The sequence below is a fragment of the Neomonachus schauinslandi genome, chromosome 13, assembly GCF_002201575.2.
Source record: "Neomonachus schauinslandi chromosome 13, ASM220157v2, whole genome shotgun sequence".
In the NCBI taxonomy this organism is placed as follows: Eukaryota; Metazoa; Chordata; class Mammalia; order Carnivora; family Phocidae; genus Neomonachus; species Neomonachus schauinslandi.
Genome location: NC_058415.1, coordinates 42446609 through 42468666, shown reverse-complemented (window position 1 = coordinate 42468666; position 22058 = coordinate 42446609). Strand labels below are relative to the sequence as shown.

The 22058-nt window shown below is 38.3% G+C and overlaps 1 protein-coding gene across 2 annotated transcripts in view; it reads right to left on the bottom strand.

Annotated features, from left to right (window-relative positions):
* Window positions 1-21784, bottom strand: part of CNTLN (centlein) — a 306857-nt gene extending 285073 nt beyond the window's left edge. For both annotated transcript variants that reach the window (XM_044920332.1, XM_044920333.1), the window contains exons 1-2: window positions 21357-21784; window positions 14826-14914 (exon numbers count right to left, since the gene is read on the bottom strand). In XM_044920332.1, the coding sequence (XP_044776267.1) occupies window positions 14826-14914; window positions 21357-21716 (449 nt within the window). In that variant the 5' untranslated portion in view covers window positions 21717-21784. The remainder of the gene's footprint in view (window positions 1-14825; window positions 14915-21356) is intronic.
* Between the last annotated feature and the right edge of the window lie 274 nt (window positions 21785-22058).

The window sequence follows — 22058 nt, the reverse complement described above, 5'->3', positions numbered from 1 at the left end:
CACAATTGCTACCCTGAATTCCATCTCTGACATCTTGGTTATATCTGAATCGACTTGTAAATCTGTGGCATAAGTCATAGTCTCTGAGTCTTTCCTATTTTGGGGGTTCCTCCTCCTAGTCATTCTGTTGAGGGGTGTTTGAGGGAATGTACAGAGCCCAAATTATTGACCAGAACCCAAGCAAGATGCACCTGTTTTCTTGGGACCTTAGGGTTGCTGGCCTCTTGTTTTCCCAGCCTGTCTTCTTGGGGAGGGGCCTGCCGCGCTGTTACTCAGGCAACCCTCTTTGGACAGAGCTGCCCTGCCCCCTGGGGCGGGGGATGGGCTCAGTCAAAACCGGTTTTTTGGGGCTTTTGTTCTCTGGCGGCTTTCCCTGGTGGATTTCCGCGTCTCTTCCGAGAGCTAGAGCAGAAGAGACCATTTCTAACCCTGTGCCTCAGAGCAGAGAGATCGCAGTCTGTTCTTCAGTGAGTTCTCCAGGCCACACTATCTCTGTTTCTGTCTGTGCTGCTATAAACTGCGGTGTCCTGGGTTGTGCGCCCCTCAGCAGTGCTCCCAGTCCTCGCCTCCAGGTCGGGCCACGTCTCTGCCCTTTGTGCTTCTAAAACTGCCAGCCACCCCCCGTTTGCACGCACGGCCCCGTCACTCCGCGATTCCATCCAGGAGCCTACCCTAAAGTCCTTTCCCCATTGCTACTGGTCTGCGAGTCTATGCCCGGTACCCAATGTGGGAGACTATCGCTCACCGGGGGTGTAAGATCCCCACAGCTGGCTCCCTCCTCCTTCCGTTTATCCTCCAGTATCTGCCCACGGAATCACAGCTCCCTATTTCATACCTTGAAACCAACCACCTGCGATATTCTGTTTGTAGAGATCCAGATCTATCTTCTTGCATCTCAGGCTGATTTCATGGGTGTTCAGAGTGGTCTGGTAGATATCCAGCTCAATTCCAGGAACTGGTTGGAATAGGGTCCCCTACTCCTCCGCCATCTCCCGCCTCCCCACCGAAACTCCATGTTTCTTAAATGTTTACCATCCTACCTACTGAAGTTGCAATGTTACCTTATGCATTCAAAGATAAAATACAGCGGCAGTATCATATGGCACTAATAATATACTGAAGTGAGAGTTTATATATAATAGCAAGGCAATTGGATTTGTAGGACTAATAAACAAGTGATATATCTAAAATGTGCTTTTGGCAGTAGTCCATGATAAAGTCATAAAATGACAGGTAAACTCAAAATATAAAATAATACTTTCTACAAATTCATAAGGAAAATACAATATATACAAATGTTTTCTATTTGTGTGATATTATTCAATTGGGAAATCAAAATTTTTTTTCAACAACAAACTTCTACTTAGAATTAGTGAAACTGTTTTTACATCTTATTTCAGAGATCAAGGAAAGAATTACATTAATATGAACATACTCATCAGAGTACTCAGCAAACTCTATCACAGATTGTCTCTACAAATGTTTTTCTGACTAGACAATACTCTTTAATAGCTAGGCTCAGAGCTATCTTTCTCTTTCAGGACAGTGTCTGACACTCAGATGACACTCAATTGGTATTTGCTGAATGAGTAAATTTGGTAGAAATATTTGCTTTAGTGATGGCTATACATTTCTGAATCTCATAGTTTAGTTTCCTTGCAACATTTTGTAGCCTCTAGACAACCAAATCTAAAGGTAGTAAGGTTCCTCTGGGTATATACTGAAAAGGTCCTAGAGGCGCCTGGCTGGGTCAGTCAGTAGAGCACGTGACTGTTGATCTCAGGGTTGTGAATTCAAGCCCCATGTTGAATGTAGAGATTACTTAAAAATAAATCTTAAAAAAAAAAAAAAAAAACACTTTAAAAAGGTCTTAGAATTTTCATTAGTTATCTTGAACCTAAATTCTATAAATTATTTTCTTTGGTGTTTATATACTGCTTTGTCTCGAAGTGAAGATATAAAACAGAATTGATGTTTGAAAAAGGAATCAGTAAGACATTCAGAGCTGAGATACCAGAGGCCTAGACAGAGGGACTAGAAATCAAGGACATAGAGGAATTACTGGATCTGAGTGACAAAGAAAAAGAGAAAGTGATTGGGGAGCCTGTGTGGCTCATTTGGTTAAGCCTCTGATTCTTGATTTTGGCTCAGGTCATGATCTCAGCGTTGTGAGGTCGAGCCCTCCGTCAGGCTCTGTGCTAGGTGTGGAGCCTGCTTGGGATTTTCTCTCTCCCACTCCCTCTGCCAGTCCCTTTCTCTCTCTCACTATTGCTCACTCTCTCAAAAAAAAAAAAAAAAAAAAAGACAGAGAGAAAGCGACTGAACTTGGGAATTGATTTTCTATTCAAAAAGTGACCAAACAATATCAAAGATTACCCTCAAGATGTGAAATTTAGAGAAAAGGAAGAAAATGGTATGCTTGTGGTAGTAAGATAGTTATACAGTAAAAAAAACCAAAAAAACAAAAAACCCTCAAAGGAGAAGCCATTAAGTTCTATAAATAATATACTGAATTTGAAGGGCACTATAGGACATGAATTAGAAATGCCATAGGAAAAGGATATAGAAAGATATATAAAAGAAAAAGCCTACATAAAAGGATATAAAATGGCTCTTAGATTTCAGTCATGCATAATAAGAAAAATGGAAGTTAAAACTATTTCAGGATATCATTTTTTACCTTTCAGATATGCAAAAATACAAAAGTCTGAAAACAATGTGATGGCCAGGATGTGGGGAAAACAGGCCCCTTCTTACATTGCTAGTAGAAATATAAACTGGCACAATTTGCTAATACCTGTCACAATTACAACTGTATATATGTTTTGTATGTTTTGATCTACTGTATAAATCTATCTTTATTAAACAAATTCTCCCCAAATTAGAAGCTTACAACAATGAAAGACATCTGTCATGATTCTGAGGAGCTCTACTGACCCATTCCCTAGTGAAACTGGTGAACGTTATTTTAAAACAATCACTGAAAACTTCTATAATGGTCCTAAGGGCAAATGAAGAAATATCTTTTCAACAAAATCTACAAAAATCCAGTAAGAAAGGCAACCATTTATGGAAATTAAAAGGGAAAAAATTGGGAAACTTCCAAATATGAGGAAATTAAACACATTCCTAAAGAATGGGTCATAGAGGAAATCAACCAGAAAATACTTTTGAGATGAGTGAAAATGAAAACACAAAATATCAAAACATATGAGATGTAGCTAAAGCAGTGCTTAGAGGAAAATTTATGGCTCTAAATACCTACATTAAGGAAGAAAAAATGTCTGAAGTCAATAACCTAATGTTCCACCGTTAGTGAAAAAATAAAAGCTAACTAAATCTAAAGCAAGCAAAAAGGAGGAATAATAGAGAATAGGGAAAATACTAATGAAACAGAGAATAGAAAAGCAATAGAGAAAATTAATGAAACGAAGACTGTTTTTTTTTTTAAAGACTGATCAATAAAACTGACAAGGCTTGACCTAGATTGGCCACAATAAAGAGAAAAGTCACAAATTATCATGATCAGAAATTAAAAGAAAGAGGATATTACTACCAACCTAATAAAAATGAAAAGGATTATAAAGGAATGCTATTAAAATTTATATGCCAGCAAATTAGATAACCTAGAAAAAAATTCCTAAAAAGACACAAATTACCAAAACTGATGCAAGAAAAAAGTAGAAAACCTGAACTAACCTATTCGGTTAGCAATAAAAAAATTAACCACAAAGCCCAGGACTGGAGGGCTTATGGCTGAATTCTATCAAACATTTAAAGAACAACTAATACCAGTTCTTCAATAACTCTTCTGAAAAAATAAAAGGAAACACTTCCCAACCCATTTTATAAGGCCCATATTACCCTGATACAAAAAACAAAGACATCATAAGAAAAAAAAAAAAAAACCAGCAACTACAGACTAATACCTCTTATGAATACACAAAACTCCTCAGCAAAATACTAAAAACCAAATCCAACAACATATCAAAAAAAACTATACATCATAACCACCAAATGGAATTTATTCCAGGAATATAGTTAGTTTAACTTCTGAAAATCAATTTATGTCCTACATTGTATCAATAGACTGTAAAACAAAAAAATCACACAATCATCTCAGTATACACAGAAAGTACATCTGACAAAATCAAATAACCTTTCATAATAAAAACAAACTATGAATAGATGGGAACTTCCTAAACCTGCTAAAGGACATCTATGAAAACCCCACAGATAACATTATACCTAATGGTGAAGGACTGGATGCTTTCTCCCTGTGATCAAGAATAAGACAAGGATTAAAAAAAAAAAAAAGACAAGGATGTTGGTTTTGGTCTCTTCTGTTCAACAATGTAATGGAGTTCTAGCCAGGGCAAGTAGGCAAGAGAAAGAAATAAAACACATCAAGGTTGAAAGGAAGAAGCAAAACTATCTCTATTCATAGATAATGTGATCTTATAGAAAATCCTAAAGAATCCACTAAAAAAAGAATTAGAATAAATGAGTTCAGTACGCTTGCAGGTTATGAGATCAATATGCAGAAATCAATTGTAATCTACACAGTTACACTAACCAATCCGAAAATAAAGTTAAGAAAACAATTCCATCTAAAATAGAATCATTAATAATAAAATATTTAGAAATAAATTTATCCAAAACAGTACAAAATACAAACTCTGAAAACATTGTTGAAAGAAATTTTAAAAGACTAAATAACTGGAAAAACATCTCATGTTCATGATATAGAAAACTTAACATTGTTAAGACGGCAATATTCCCCAAACTGATCTACAGATTCAACACAATCCCTATCAAAATTCCAGATCACTTCTTTGTAGAAATTGATAAACTGACACTAAAATTCATTTGGAATTACATGGACCCAGAATAACCAAAACCCTCTTAAAAACAAAGAACAAAGTAGCAGGACTCACTCCTAACCGATTTCAAACTTACTACAAAACCACAGTCCTCAGGGCAGTTTTAACACTGGAACAAGAATGGACATATAGATCAATGGAATAGCACTGAGAATTCAGAAATAAACTCATGCATCTCTGGTCAACCTATTTTTAACAAATGCAAAGACCATCCAATGGGGGGGAAACAGTCTTTTCAACAGGTGCTGGGACAACTGGCTATCCATATGCAAAAGAATGAAGTTGGGTCCTTAATTCACACCACTTACAAAACTTAATTCAAAATGGATCAAAGTCATAAATGCACTATTATCACTGTTTGTGAGGAAGGGAAAGGAACAGCTGGAGAAATAAAAGACATATAAAATCACAACTTTTAACTCCTAATGAGATAATAAATTCAGATAATCAATGTATACTAAAATTAAGTGAAACGCTGATGGAGAAGTGAACACTAGCAAGGCACCAATACATTATTACATTTACTTTCTAGATTACCTGTTGGCCCTAAGGTAAAAATACAGCTTTATAATGAAGGGATCAGACTGTCATTACCTTAATGCACTGACTAAAATTATCATTACTGAAAGTAGCACAATCAGACAATATGTACTTTCATTTGAGATATGCTATGGAACAATCTATGAAATATTTGTGCCAAAAACGTTGAATCTGAATATAATTAAGCTTTAGTTTATAATAATTAAAGAGAAAAAGTTAAAGTGACAAAACAAGGAAGCAATCAAGTGAATCCAGAATACAAGACCTTCTAAAGGACAACTAATAACCATGTTGGTTTAACAAGATGATGCCATTAAACAGAAGAATACAGAATGTTCTAGACTAAAGAGACATAATCCATTGATCAAAGTTACCACAAAAAGATCTCGATAAGACACTATGTGCTTTCTGATATGATGTGATAAGAATTATATAATTATACCTAAGAAGATTTTTGCCAAAACAGGAGATCTGAATAAGCCTCTAGGTCTAATGACAAGTTTATGGTAACTATAGGATACAGAATATTATAATCAGGAAAATCCAAAATGTGAGAAACTCTACAGGATAAATGAACCAATTTATTTTATTTTATTTTTTAAGTTTCAAAGAGAGGGGCACCTGGGTGGCTCAGTTGCTTAAGCATCTGACTCTTGATTTCAGCTTAGGTCATGATCTCAGGATCGTGGGGTCAAGTCCCCCATTGGGCTCTGCACTCCTTGCTCAATGGGGAGCCTGCTTAAGATTCACTGTCTCCTTTGCCCCTCCCCCCACTCAAATAAATAAATCTTTTAAAAAATAAATAAATAAAGTTGCAAAGAGAAAAAAGAGAAGGATAAGGAACCTATATATTCAGTGGGTAGACTTTGTTTGGGTCCTCATAGGAACAAACCAAATTTTTTTTTTTTTGAGGGAGAGAGAAACAGCATGAGCAGAGGTGGGGGGCCAAAGAGAGAGAGAGAGAGAGAGAATCTCAAGCAGACTCCACACTCAGCACCCCACAACAAACCAACTTTTTAAAGAAGTATGAGACTAGGGGCGCGTGGGTGGCTCAGTCAGTTAAGTGTCTGACTCTTGATTTCGGCTTTCTTGAGATTCTCTCTCTCTCCCTCTATCTCTGCCCCTCCACCCCTGCTCGTGCTCTCTCTCGCATGCTCTCCCTCAAAAAAAAAAAAAAAAAAAAAGTATGAGGCTATTGGAAAAATCTGAAAATTGACTGGATATTTGACTGTATTCAGGAATAATTATAGGACTCCTAACTATGACCCCATGGTTTTATTAAAAAGAGCCCATTATCTTTTAGAGATAGTCAATCCTCATTCAAGGACTCAGAATTTGTGAATTTGCTTATTCACTAAAATTCATTTATAAGCCTACAATTAATACCCATGGCATTTTTCAGTCATTTGCATCCCAACGTGGCAAAAAATTTGAGTCACCCAAACCACATGTTGCCAGCGGAGGTTAAACAAAGGGATGTTCTGTTTCAGTTTTCATACCATAGATAAGTTCTTCTCATGGTCTATTTAGTGCCATATTTTTCATAATTTTGCACTTTTTGTTGATGATTTCACTGTTAATGATCACAAGCACAGTGCTGAAGTGCTATCTAGTGTTCCTAAGTGCAAGAAAACTGTGATGTGCCTTTTGAAGTAGAGGGTGTATTAGACAACTTTTGTTCAGGCGTGAGTTATAGGGTATCATGAGTTCAACTGTAATGAATCAAAAATACATATTAAATAAGATGTCTTTAAAGAGAAGCATACATAAAACAATGTTATATGTTGACCAGCTGACAAAAAGTTGTGCCAAAGGCTCATAGGAACCTAAACCTTTACTTCCCCACAAGCAGTGGTCGTGTTGGGTAATTCAATGTTTGCAAAGACTTTATAGAACATAACTGCTGTGAATAACAAGAACTGACTATAAACACTTATATAATTGTGGATGATGTCTGGGATTTGCTTCAAAATAATCCATTACTGGTAGAGGGAGCAGAGAAGGAAGTAGAAGTTTACTGATAAAATAAAGTTGGTCATGTGTTGATAATTGTTTAAGGTGGGTGATGAGTAAACATGGGAGTTCATTAATATATTATCTCTGCCTTTGTATCTAATTGAAATATTCCATAATAAAAAGTAAAACAGGGGCGCCTGGGTGGCTCAGTCGTTAAGCGGCTGCCTTTGGCTCAGGTCATGATCCCAGGGTCCTGGGATCGAGCCCCGCATCGGGCTCCCTGCTCAGCGGGAAGCCTGCTTCTCCCTCTCCCACTCACCCTGCTTGTGTTCTGTCTCTCGCTGTGTCTCTCTCTATCAAATAAATAAAATCTTTTAAAAATAAATAAATAAAAAGTAAAACACATGCACACAAATATATGTACCAGTATACCTCGTTTTACTGTGCTTTGCTATATCATGCTTTGCAGATACCAAGTTTTTCACAAATAATCCTGTGTCAAGTAAGTCTACTGGTACCATTTTTCCAACAGCATCTGCTCACTTCATGTCTTGTAATTGTTTTAGGGCACCATGGACCACATGCATATATGACGGCAAACTTAACTGCCCCCCTGACTGGCCATCCCCCATCTCTTTCCCTCTCCTCAGGCCTCCCTATTCCCTGAAACACAACAATATTGAAATTAGGCCAATTAATAACCCTACAGAGGCCGCTAGTGTCCAAGTGAAAGGAAGAGTTGCGCATCTCTCTTGAAATCAAAAGCCAGAAATAATTAAGCTTAGTTAAAAAGGCATGTCAAAAGCCAAGATAGGCCAAAAGCTAGGCCTCCTGCACCAAACAGTTAGCCAAGTTGTGAATGCAAAGGGGAAGTTCTTGAGGGAATTAAAGTTTCTACTCCAGTGAACACATAAATGATAAAAAAGCTAAACAACCTTACTGCTGATATGGAGAAAGTTTTAGTGGTCTGGACAGAAGATCAAACCAGCTACAACCTTCCCTTAAGCCAAAGCCTAATCCAGAGCAAGGCCCTAACTCTCTTCAATTCTGTGAAGCTGAGAGAAGTGAAGAAGCTACCAAAGAAAAATCTGAAGCTGGCAGAGGTTGGTTCATGAAGTTGAAGGAAAGAAATCATCGCCATGACGTAGAAGTGCAAGGTGAAACAGCAGGTGCTAATGGACAAGCTACACCAAGTTATCCAGAAGATCTAGCTAAGAGAATGAATAAAGGTGGCTACACTAAAGGACAGATCTTCAATATAGATGAAACAGCCTTCTATTGGAAGAAGATGCAATCCAGGAGTTCCATAGCTAGAGAGAAGTCAATGCCTGGCTTCAAAACTTCAAAGGACAGGCTGACTCTATTGTTAGGGGTTAATGCATCTGGTGACTTTAAGTTGAAGCCAATGCTCATTTACCATTTTTGAGAACCGTAGGGCCATTAAGAATTACACTAAATCTACTTTGCCTATGCTCAACAAATGGAACAACAAAGTATAGATGACAGTACATCTCTTTACAACATGGTTTACCGAGTATTTTAAGCCCACTATTGAGAACTACTGCTCAGAAAAAAAAAAAAATTTAAAAAAAGATTCCTTTCAAAATGTTACTGCTCACTGACGATCTACCTGGTCACCCAAGAGCTTGGATGGATAATGTTTTAATGCCTGACAACACAATATCCATTTTGAAGCCCATGGATCAAGGAGTCATTTCAACTCTCAAGTCTTATAATTTAAGAAATAGACTTTGTAAGGCTATAGCTGCCATAGATCATGATTTTTCTGATGGATCTGGGCAAAGTCAATTGAAAAGCTTCTGGAAAGGATTCACCATTCTAGATGCCATTAAGAACAGTCATGATTCATGGAAAGAGGTCAGAATATCAACATTACCAAGAGTTTGGAGGAAGTTGATTCCAACCCTCATGGATGACTTTGAGGGATTCAAGACTTTGGTGGAAGAAGTAATTGCAGGTGTGGGGGAAACAGCAAGAGAACTAGAATTAGAAGCCGAGTCTGAAGATGTGATTGAACTGCTGCAATCTCATTATAAAGCTTTAACAGATTATGAGTTGCTTCTTATGGATGAACAAAGAAAGTGGTTTCTTGAGAGGTTTCCTGGTGAAGATGCCATAAGATTGCTGAAATGACAACAAAGGATTTGGAAACTTTCAGTTTGAAAGAATTAACTCCAATTTTGAAAGAAATTCTACTGCGGGTAAAATGATATCAAACAGCATCACATATTATAGAGAAATCTTTCAGGAAAGGAAGAGTCAATTGATGCAGCAAACTTCATTTTTCTCTTACTTTAAGAAATGGCCAAAGCCACCACAACCTTCAGCAACTACCATCCTGATCAGTCAGCAGCCATCAACAACAAAGCAAGACCCTCCAGCAGTAAAAAGATTACAACTCACTGAAAGCTCAGATCATGATTAGCATTTTTTTAGCAATAAAATTTTTCTTTGGGGGGGGAACCGACATAGTATTTTTTAATTAAGGTATGTACATTGTTTTTTAGACATAATGCTACTGCACACTAACAGACTACAGTACAGTGTAAACATAATTTTTATAGGCACTGGAAAACCAAAATTCTGGGGCACCTGGGTGGCTCAGTCGGTTAAGTGTTTGCCTTTGGCTCAGGTCATAATCCCAGGGTCCTGGGATCAAGGACTGACTCAGTGGGTAGTCTGCTTCTCCCTCTCCCTCTGCCCCTCCCCCTGCCACTTGTGATCTCTCGCTCTCTCAAATAAATAAAAAAAAAAAATCTTAAAAAAAAAGAAAACCAAAAATCTCATTTGAGTTGCTTTATTGCAATATTTATTTTATTTTGGTCTGGAACCAAACCTACGACATCTCCAAGGTATGTCTATATACAGACACCCAACCAAAAAACTTAGCAGAAATTATAACACAGTGCCAAAAAGTGGGAAAAAAAAGAAAAGAATCACAGATAAGCATTTTTCCAAAAGGGTACTAATGGCACTTGGAATAGTATAGTTCTTTAATTAAGCAGGATTAACCTACTCATTTCAGTATGTTCAGCCACCCCAGCCTGCACCATGATAGTAGCTCACTGCTTGACACTAACGATGCAAGCAAAGCTTTATCCACAAGGCCATTCATCACAGCATCATTACACAATTTTTTAAATGAAATACTCTTAATGTATAAAAACAAACTACTGATTAAATGTAAATATAATGTATCAAAATAATAGAATACACTGTAACCACTAAAAATGATACTGTACTTCCTCTGAAGAGGATTAACTTGATGAAGATGATACTGACATCCATAAATTACATTGCCTTGAATAAATCCCTGTCAGCATGGAAAATAAGAAAGGGGCCAAAATGGACCATAAATATGAGAAACATCTTAAAGACAGAAAGATGTGCTCACAAACCCAGAGGAGAAAAATCATAATTCAAAACCCAAACGGTGCCTACAGTGGAAGAGGAAGTTGCTTTTTCTCAAAAAGTCCCAGAGAAAGGCTTTAAGTACCAATTGGTAAACACAGAGAACAGAAGGCAAAAGGAATCAAGAAAATAAAGGAACCACTTACCAAAAAGCTGAGTTTCTCACTCACCTGCAGCATTTGCCTACAGCAAATGGCCAAAGACTCCTTTCCTCATTCAAAAGGAAGTCTTAAATCTTCAGTTTGAAAGGGCCCACCAAAAGCTAAGAAAGCTGGATTTTTTAAAACCTAAATTAATCAATGATACTAAAATGTTACAATATTACACATAAAGAGAAAATCCAAAAGTTTAAGCAAGCTACCTAGAAAGAAATAAGAATCATACTTGCACTGGGATCACACAAGTACTTGGCAGCACCTCTGTATGCTAAAAGAAGACACTAGACCTATACTTTCAAAAATCTGAAGGAAATTACGTTGACATAAAATTTCATATTGGAAGCCTGGGTGGCTCAGTTGGTTGCGCATCTGCCTTCGGCTCAGGTCATGATCCCAGGGTTCTGGGATTGAGTCCTGTGTCAGGCTCCCTGCTGAGGAGGAAGCCTGCTTCTCCCTCTCCCTCTGCCTGCTGCTTCCCCTGCTCATGCTCTCTCTCTCTCTCTCTCTCTCAGATAAACAAATAAAATCTTAAAAGAAAAATCTTTAAAAATTAAATAAAATAAAATTTCATATTCAGCTAAATTATCAGTCAAGCATAATAAGGACAAATGAAAGACATTTTCAAGCACGTAAGGAGTCAGAAATTGGAATCCTTGTGCATCCTTTCTGAGAAATAATTTTGAAAATATAACCCAACAAAAAGAAAAAGAAAGATGTGGGAACCCAGCAACTATGGAACTAGTCTAAGAGTACAATGAAAAGAAATTCTAGGATAACTACAAATAGGTTTAGAAAGCAATTGGGCCAAATTCATACCAGAAGCCAACAGGGCTCAAGGAAGAATGTCTTCAGTCACTATACAAACACAGACATTCTTATAAGAAAAAGCAGAAAAGAAGGGCAATTAGAAATTCCAAAGGGAAATAATGTTGTCCAGGAAGACCAAGGTATAGATATTAAACAGACTTAAATGTAGCATTATTTGGGTAACTAACTAATGGACTACACAGAAAGACAGTGTATTTGACTTTGATATTGAGAATATTCTTTTTTGAAAGACAAAGATTGAATGGTATACCATTCTTCCCTTTTAACAGGTTGAAACATACTAAACAGTTCTCTAGGAAATAATGTTCACATAATTATAAAACTATAAATGCCACTTAAACAGGTTTCCAATTTCAAAAGTCAGTTCAAATTCCAAAGTCTCTCATAGTATGACATATGGACAACATCAGAATTATCTGGAAAGCTTATTTTAAAAAGACTTCTGGACCTCATCCCTAGAGATTCAGTTGATCAGGGGAAAGTCCCAGAGATCTGCCTTTTAACAAATTCGCCAGGGATATCTTTTGCACACTAAAATTTTGAGAATCATAGCTGTAAAGCAATAATCTCCCAAATTTTCCATTACATACCTTACTAGCAGAAGGCTTTTGAGTATCCATCCCCAAATATATGTGTACTTATTTACAAATTATATATATTTACTTTTATATGTATATTATGTATACTGAAAAATAGAAATCTCAAAGGATAAGACAATTGACCCAATAATATTTTAATATTTGTTTGTCTTGACCAAGAAGAAAGTGAAAATTAAAGATAGTTTTAGTGAGTTTTAAAAAAATACCAAATTAGTCAAAACCACAAGGAGATACCACCTCACACCATTCAGAATGGCTAAAATTAACAAGTCAGGAAATGACAGATGTTGGCGAGGATGCAGAGAAAGGGGAACCCTCTTACAGTGTGGGTGGGAATGCAAGCTGGTGCAGCCACTCTGGAAAAAGTATGGAGGTTCCTCAAAAAGTTGAAAATAGAGCTACCCTATGACCCAGCAATTATAGTATTAGATATTTGCCCCAAAGATACAAATGTAGTGATCCTAAGGGGCACCTGCATCCCAATGTTTATAGCAGCAATGTCCACAATAGCCAAACTATAGAAAGAGCCCAGATGTCCATCGACAGATGAACAGATAAAGAAGATGTGGTATATATAAATAAAATACTACTCAGCCCTCAAAAAGAATGAAATCTTGCCATTTACAACGACATGGATGGAACTAGAAGGTTATTATGCTAAGCGAAATAAGTCAATGAGAGAAAGGCAATTATCATATGATCTCACTCATATGTATAATTTAAGAAACAAAACAGGGGATCATAGGGGAAGAGAGGAAAAAATAAAACAAGATGAAACCAGACAGGGAGACAAACCATAAGAGACTCTTAATCATAGGAAATAAACTGAGGGCTGCTGGAGGGGAGAGGGGTGTAGGGATGGGGTAACTGGACATTAAGGAGGGCATGTGATGTAATGAGCACTGGGTATTATATAAGACTGATGAAGCACTGACCTCTACCTCTGAAACCAACAATACATTATATGTTAATTGACTTTAAATTTAAAAAAATAAATAAAAATACCAAATTAGAAAATTGGAAAATATATACAAATAAAATGAGGAGTATAACGAAAGAATCACAGAAATGACTACTGAGGGCACCTGGGTGGCTCAGTCGTTAGGCGTCTGCCTTCGGCTCAGGTCATGATCCCAGGGTCCTGGGATCAAGCCCTGCATTGGGCTCCCTGCTCAGCGGGAAGCCTGTTTCTCCCTCTCCCTCTACCCCTCCCCCCTGCTTGTGTTCCCTCTCTCGCTGTGTCTCTCTCTGTCAAATAAATAAATAAAATCTTAAAAAAAAAAAAAAAGAAATGACTACTGAAATCCCAAGAATATATCTTCTAGAAGGCTTATTCAGCTAGAAAATAGAATGGGATTGAGAGTGATCACATTTCGTCTCAAGGATGACTAAGTAACAAGGGTACTGCAACAAAAGGCTAATTCTGATTATCAAAAGGGAAAAACTGATTGATGAGCTGGACATATAAGCAACATGAAGAGAAAGTGATTACACTATTTTAAGAGTTCACAATAACCAAGGATGGTAAAACTATACATAGGTATGTATCACAGATTTTAAAAAGTTAATTCCAGAGAACACTGGAATGATCTTAGGGCTAGACACACCAAAGGTAAATAAAGTTCAAGTTATCAAAAAATGATATTCAGATTATATAATCATGATTCCAATAAAGAAAAAGAAAAAGGCATCCATATGCTTAGCTTTTCACTTAGGCAATGTACTGAAATCCATTTACCCGGAAACCAAGTGTTTTAATTGCTATGCTAAGCATCATGGAACTACTGTATACCAAATGTTTGGTAAAGAGTACCCAGCATCACTCCACTGTTTCTAATGACCAAGAAGAGGGCCAATAATCTAACAGTTAAGTGAATGGGCATCCCCTACAGTGTAATACAGACTGCTAAGTGAAATCCCTCAGTCTATTCCAGAACACTTACTCTATTCTGGCAAGGTCATCTCAGGCTTTGAAGTACACACTGCAGCTACATCAGGGGAAAAGTGAGCCATGTCTAGAAAGGATCATGTCTAGAAAGTTGTCAACAGAGGCAGTTTCAGAGTAAAAAGCCAAATAACAGCTACTTCTCCAATTTTTAAAGTTGAGCTGGAATAGCCCAACACAAACATATACACAGACACACAGACACACACAGACAACACACAGAGACACACACAGTGTACGAGTCATAGTTTTATCTCTAACCTGCCAACTTCCCAAATACGTCAGAATACTAGCAGGAGATATGGCCTATTTGTATCTGGTGAATTGGCCCCCCTGAAATAAGTCCAATAATTATAACATCATGCTCCCCATTCATTTGGAAATCAAATCTCTTTGGGACTTAATGCCAAGTTTTAATTTTAATAATAAGGCAAAACAAATTCAACAAACCCAATCCTCATGGAAAAATAACTTGGGAGCTCACCTTTCCACAATCAAACTGACTGCTTGTGCGAGATCTGGGTTTGTCACCTGGAGACGTTTCCACAGAGACCATACAAATTCTTTATCAGCCTTAAAGAAACAGAAGACATTTTTAATGCACTGCTTTGTAACTAAATCAGAGAAGACACTACATTAAATTAAAAAAATGAAAAAACAATTACTTGATCTCTAGTTCTGTAACTCTAAAATAGAGTCTTGCAAAGTATAACAAGAAAGCTTTATTTTAAAAAGTTCTTACACTGCTACTCCACATTCACTTTTACTATTTCTACCACCCACACTTTAGGGTTGTAAGTAAATGTTGGAATGCTGAATATCATGGTTAAATTTGGCTCTAAAAGAGAATTGTTCTCTATTTATTGCTCCAGTTTTCAATTCCCCTTTTCAGCAAAATTCCTTGGAAGAGTTGCCTATAATGGTCTCCACTTCCTCACTTCCATTTACTCTATTACATCCTCCAGTCAGATGTTCCTCCCCACTATGATGCTAAATTCCTTTTTCAAGGTCCTCTATGTAGCCAAATCCCATAGACAATGGGCAGTTTTAGTCTTTTTTTTTTTTAACATATAACGTATTATTTGTTTCAGGGGTACAGGTCTGTGATTCATCAGTCTTACACAATTCATAGCACTCACCATAGTACTTAACCTCCCCAATGTCCATCACCCAGCCATCCCATCCCCCTACCCCCCTCCACTCCAGCAACCCTCAGTTTCTTTCCTGAGATTAAGAGTCTCTTATGGTTTGTCTCCCTCTCTGGTTTCATCTTTTTCATTTTTCTGGGCAGTTTTAGTCTTAAGTCAGTTGTTATGACAACTGTGGTTGAGAGTTAGGAGTCACTTTGGGGGAAGTTTTTTAAAAATACTGATGATCTAGAGATTCTGATTTAATTGGTTTCAGGTAAGGTTCAAGCACCAGTATTTTTTTAAAGTTCCTCAGGTGATTCTGTGCACTCAAGGTTGAGAACCATTGCTCTAGGGGACTCATTCAGTCCCACAGTTTTATGTGTCAACTGTACACTGAGGACTTCCAACATTTCCATCCTAAGCGGTTTTCTCCACCCCTAGGTGCAAACTCCAATCTCCAACTGCCTACTCAATAATTCCACTTGAATACCTAATAGATATCTCAAATTTAACTTATCCAAAAAAATTCTTGATTTCCTACTCTTTCACAAACCTACTCCTCTCTGCAGCTCAGAAAATGACACCACCATCTAGTCATCTGTTCAAAGGCCTAACACCTACAAGTCAATTCTGTTGTTTTCCTCATACTTCATATCCAATCAGTAAATCCTATTGTTTTTACCTACAACATATATCCCATTCTAACCACTTCTCACCACTTCCACCACCATCTTCCTAGTTCAAACCAACCTCATCTCTTGCCTAGCCATCCATGATGATCCCCTGGCCTCCTTATAGCTCAAAATCCTCCAATGGATTCCCATCAGATTAGGAAAATAATCCAAATTCTGTAACAAGGCTACAAGACCCCACATTATCTGACCCCATACACACCTCTCCAACCTCATCTATCACTCTCTCCATTCATTATACACACTGGTTTTCTTCTGCTTGTACCAGGGCCTTTGCACATGTACCATCCACCAGATTTTCATGTAGATTATTTCCTCACTTCATTCAGGTCTTTGCTTAAATGTCACCTCAAGAGAAATCTTCCCTACTATATAGGCACCCAAACTCATAAGTCTCTGATAACCCTTTACCCTGTTTAATTTGTTTTTTCACAGCACATTTCATAATATTATATTTGGTTGGTTGGTTTTACTTGTGTGACAGATATTTCTATTTGTGTCTGTGTCCATCATCCATTCTCTCCTATTAGTAATAGAAACCATTTGGCTCTTTGCTGTCCAATTAAAAGCCTGGCCCCTCTTACCTATGGATGTGACTAAGTTCTGCCAATGAAATATAAAAGTTATTGCTGGAAATCTTAAAATTAGACTTATGTCTACCAAATGTGTTACAAATATTTTTTCCTAGTATATGTTGCTTATTTAACTTTATGATGGAGTGTTTTTGAAAAAGGGTAATTATTAATTTCATATATTCATATTTATCCATCTTTTCCATTATGGCTTATGGATTTTATGTATCAATTTTTCTAACTGGCCTTCTCTACTCAGAGATTAGAAATATATCTACCTATACTTCTAAAACTTTTGTTTTCATTTTTTAATGCTCAAATCTTTGATCTACTTTGTTTGATTGATTACTTATTTGTTTTCAAAAGACTTTTGACAGCCTGAGTACTAGAGAGTACTACTTACCTAAACATTCCTATATATCATGCTTTACTTTATCCCTTTAGAAACAAGAATTTAGAATTTGGGTATTAGGGGAAATCGGAGGGGTAGACGAACCATGAGAGACGATGGACTCTGAAAAACAAACAGGGTTCTAGAGGGGAGGGGGGTGGGAGGATGGGTTAGCCTGGTGGTGGGTACTGAGGAGGGCACGTTCTGCATGGAGCACTGGGTGTTATGCACAATGAATCATGGAACACTTCATCTAAAACTAATGATGTAATGTATGGGGATTAACATAAGAATAAAAAAAAAAAAGAATTTGGGTATTAAAATGATTCATGTTAAAAACAAGAAATGTCAGTATATAAATCACGTCATAACCTGCCTGGAAGGTAGTGAAGGTAAGAAAGAATAAGCCATGCAACATAATGTGCTATGTAATCTCTCTATTTTTAAAAGGCATGTTGAGGAAATCACAAAATCCCTTGAAACCAATATTATCAGGGAGCCTGATGCGGGGCTCAATCCCTGGGATCATGACTTGAGCCAAAGGCAGACGCTTAACGACTGAGCCACCCAGGCGCCCCTAAATATGACTTAATAACAAAGGACTGAGCTCTAGCTCAGTGAAAGAGATATAGCAAGAAATCCCAAAAAATCTGATGAAAAAAATCTTTACATCACAGCGTTTATTAGACTCAGCCTACAAAAGAGTTGACTAAATGCTTGGAGATCTGAGTCTAAATTATCTTAGTAATGGATTGGCCTTGACTTTCACGTATCAGCTGGTATAGAAATAAGTATCAACTTTGCAGACACAGACAACCAAAATTATCTTTTTCACTGGGTACACACTTTCCCAGCACCGAGTTTAGTGTCTGGCAACATAACAGACCCTCAATTTACCTCTACTGGAGGAATGAATTCAACAAACATATGAAAACTATTTCCTGCATTTAATAAATAATTTGCCTATCAGAACCCAGGGAAAACAATGGGATGAGTTTAATTACAAAGTATGGCACAAAGTAGCCTCTCAATAAATTATTATTATGAAAAATAATTCCACAAAAAGATTCACATAACCAAAATACAACTACTAACACTGGTGAGAATTCTAATTGTACAGTAGGTTTTCAAAATTTTTTTTCTTTATGAATGACCGGAGAAGTTTTCAACACACCTAAATATCTTACAAAAAATATAACTAGTCATATAATCTTAATTCCAACATCACATGCTTCATTAAACTTAGTTTCATCACTAAAGTTGGAGTAATAAACATATATTTCATTTTTTTTTAATTTTATTTTTAAGTAAACTCTACATCCAATGCGGGGCTTGAACACGACCTGGAGATCAAGAGTCGCATGCTCTACCGACTGATCCAGCCAGGTATCAACATATATTTCATTTAAATGCCCTAAATAATTTTTAACCCAAAATTGGCTTATAGGTTTAGTGAATATTTTTGGCTGCTACTGAAAAAGGAAATAGCTTTGAGATATATATACGTACGTCACACACAAATATAAATGTGTATGTATATATGTGTGTATATATATTACACATATATAGCATTACTTCTTCTCTTCTGGTATTCTACAGGTGGTGATAAATGTGCACATACACACACACTTGCAATATCCTGAACTGCAAATAGAACACATTCTTGAAACTCATAATCAAAATTAGTAAGAGTACGGTGAAGTTGGGTTCTAAATCAATGAATAAGACATAAATGTCACAAACTTAAAATTGTCCTTTGAAGCACCCTTGAAATTTCATTAGGAAAAGCTACATTAGGAAGCCAATGTCTTATCCTCAGTAGGTCCAATACATACAGCTTTTCTCCCCACATTGAAGTTAATCATGTTTTCTTCAGCTAAGCATTATGTGCATATTGCTTGCTAGTAGGGAGCCATATGAAAAAAAAAAAAAAACCTTTAATATTACAATCACATAGAGTTGGATGAGAAACACTTGGAATTGAGATTTTCTTTTTATGCTTATTCTGAGTAATTCCAATGGGGTGGAATAGTACATGGACCCACTCAAACTTTCTTTTCTCCACCAAGTACATATAAATAAATTCCTGTAAGCTAAATGTGGGGGGGAAAAAAACCAACTAATCTGTATGAAGCTACTATTTATGACCAGAGACTAATTAGCAAGATTCTTTTTCCCCAAACTGTACGTTTGACGCATTTCTATGTCAAATTAATTTAGTAGATCTGAGCAGTATTTTCTCAAAAAGTAGAATTTAAAAGAAAAATCAGAGTCCACGATGAACAGTTAGGGTAAACATTCTTTCTGAAATTCTAGGTATGTGTATGTGTGTATACTTACTACATTAACATGAAAAATGAATTTATTTTGGGTTGTAATTTTTGAAAGGTTTGAAAAACAGGGCTAATACTATGTTTTTGGGTAATGTGATTTCTAGCTGAGTAAGGAGAAGAACAAATAAAAAAGGTCTAAAAGTGAACTTTTAATTATGCAAATGTTTTTTTAATAAAACAATTGGGAGTTCAATTATTATTTCTCCCAAGTTTCCCCAAGAGCAGGAGTGTGGTTTGACCACAGTTTTGAATGGGATACTGCCAATCTCATCTCACATTACTGGAATGCCTAATGATCATCAGTGTCAATATTATAAAAATCTCAAGAACCACCTCTAGCCTAATTATGACCATCTCTATTCTTACATCTGCCTAGAGCACTTTAATCATCTTCCTAGTCCATATATTTCCAAGGTCACAAGGGCCGACACCGTATCTGGAACTACATTTTTAAAGAATAGGGAATGGATTTGGGGGATGGGGTTAGTGGGCTGTTTCCAACAGAGTGATTTCCCTAATCAAGTCAGTTATAAAAAGTATCTCAGCTCCTTAGCCAGCTATAACTATGGGATATATAAAGAAAGGGAAAGAGGAAAGTATAGAAGGTATGGGTAAATAGCATCTGAGATTAGGATTTGTCAAAGTAACAAAAGCCTTTATCAGGGGTTAACATCTTTATCCAAGGGTGAGGTGTGTAGATGACAAAATGCTTTAGTTCACTGGTGTCTCTTATTGGTCCTTTGCTCCTTATTCAGTGAAGATCAGAAAATGGGAAAATGAAAAAGAAGCAGTCACATATTATTTCCCCAACCTGTTTAAGCAAATGCATATTCAATTTGAACAAAATTGTCCTGTTTTTACAGCTTTGACTCAATCAGCAAGGACCTACTAAAGGGGCAAAAGAACCCAATAGAACAAACTATGAAAGAATCAATTTCATGAATTTTTACTAATCTAAACTGATGATACTGTTCATAAAGTTACCTTGGTTGTTAGCAGTTCCTAATTGGTTCTATCTTGAAGACAGAGTGATTAAAAGATTTATTGTTGAGTGAATCCCCGACATTTATATCACCCAACCCTGTCTAAAGGTTCTGGTAAAATCAGAGAAGAGATGGTGGTAAGGATGCAAAACTAAAATGAAATCAAATCTCTTTGAACATGAGTGCAGCCAAGCCATCTTTAATAACTACAAATAACGGGCAAGTAAATTAACATAATTGATTTACTAAATGCTTTTCACTGGCAAGAAGACATGAAAATGAAATTTCTCTCTCAAGAACTATAGAATTAGGATAGCTGGTTAATAAACATTAAGCATCATCTACTATGTGTGAAAGTTCCCGGCCTAAGGCTCCCTAAAAATTATTGATCTGTGTTTACCACTTAAGTTTAACTTAGGTTGACTTATGAACAAGTGTGGATTTGAAAATTAAAAACAGGCTCCTTCATCGATAGATTTTATTTTAATAGACGTGTTTCAACTTTCCTGTTCAGCATATCAACTCGTGGACTGCACTCAACTCCTCTCCAAGTACCACTTAACAGTCACGACCGGGAACTTCGGCTTGGGGGGTGGGGGCGGTGCGACTGCACGTTTTGGTGGTATCCAAGTGAAGAAAACCAAAACCAGGGCGCCGAGGCGAACCCTGCCCGGGCTGTCCGGAGAGGGGCGGGAGCCCCAGGTCGGGGAGCCGGGCGCTGCCGCGTCCCCCCAGCACCAAGCAGCGGGCCGGGCTGGGTGTGGAAGCCGGGAGGGAGCGCCGCGGGGCGGAGATGGGTGGGTCCCGAACCCGCGCAGCGACGCAGCCTAAGGCAGAGGGAGAGGGGCGCGCCTCCCCACCGGCCCGGCCCCGGCCCCGCTGAGTAGGGGAAAGGCCGGCGGCCACCTCGATACCTGACACAGGGCCAGCTCCTCCTTTAGGCTGCTCAGCTCTTCCTCCAGCAGCTGCGTCCGGGTCACCATCGCCTCCTCTACCGAGATGCCCTCTAGCCGCTTGGACCCCTTGGGCGAGCTGAGGAGGGGAGCCTGAGCCGGAGCTGCCCCCCCTGGCCCTCGCCGGCCCCCTGACCCTTCTTCGCCCCGCCAGCATATATCGTTTTTGTCCACGACGCCCTCCCGCACTGCGCTCGCAAGACCCGAGGCCTCGCTGCGTACTGCGTGTACCACAGTTCCCCGCCCAACACGTGGGGACCAAGGGCCCAACTGTCGCGCTGGGGGCGGAGGGAGCGGTGAGGGCGGCGAATGCGCCGCCATGGCCGCGGCTGCTAACGGGTCAAGTTCCCCGTTGGAAACTCCACCTCCCCTTCCCCATCCTGGCGAGCCCGGAGCTCCGAGCCACGCATGCGCGAGCCTTTTCCCGCCTTGGCGCGCGGGGTCTCGCGCTGGCGGATCCTGGCCTGCTTTCCGCGGGACGCGCGCCCGGCGCCGGCGCTGGAGTGCGCACGCGCCGTGGTCCAAGGGGCTCGGCCTGTCCCCGGCGCGCGCCACCCAGACAGGCCCTGTCCGAGTCTTCGGTTCCCAACGCCACGCCTGCCCGCCCACCTAAAACCCTACCTGCCACTTAGCGCCTAGCTTACCTCCCACCTCCTACAGTCT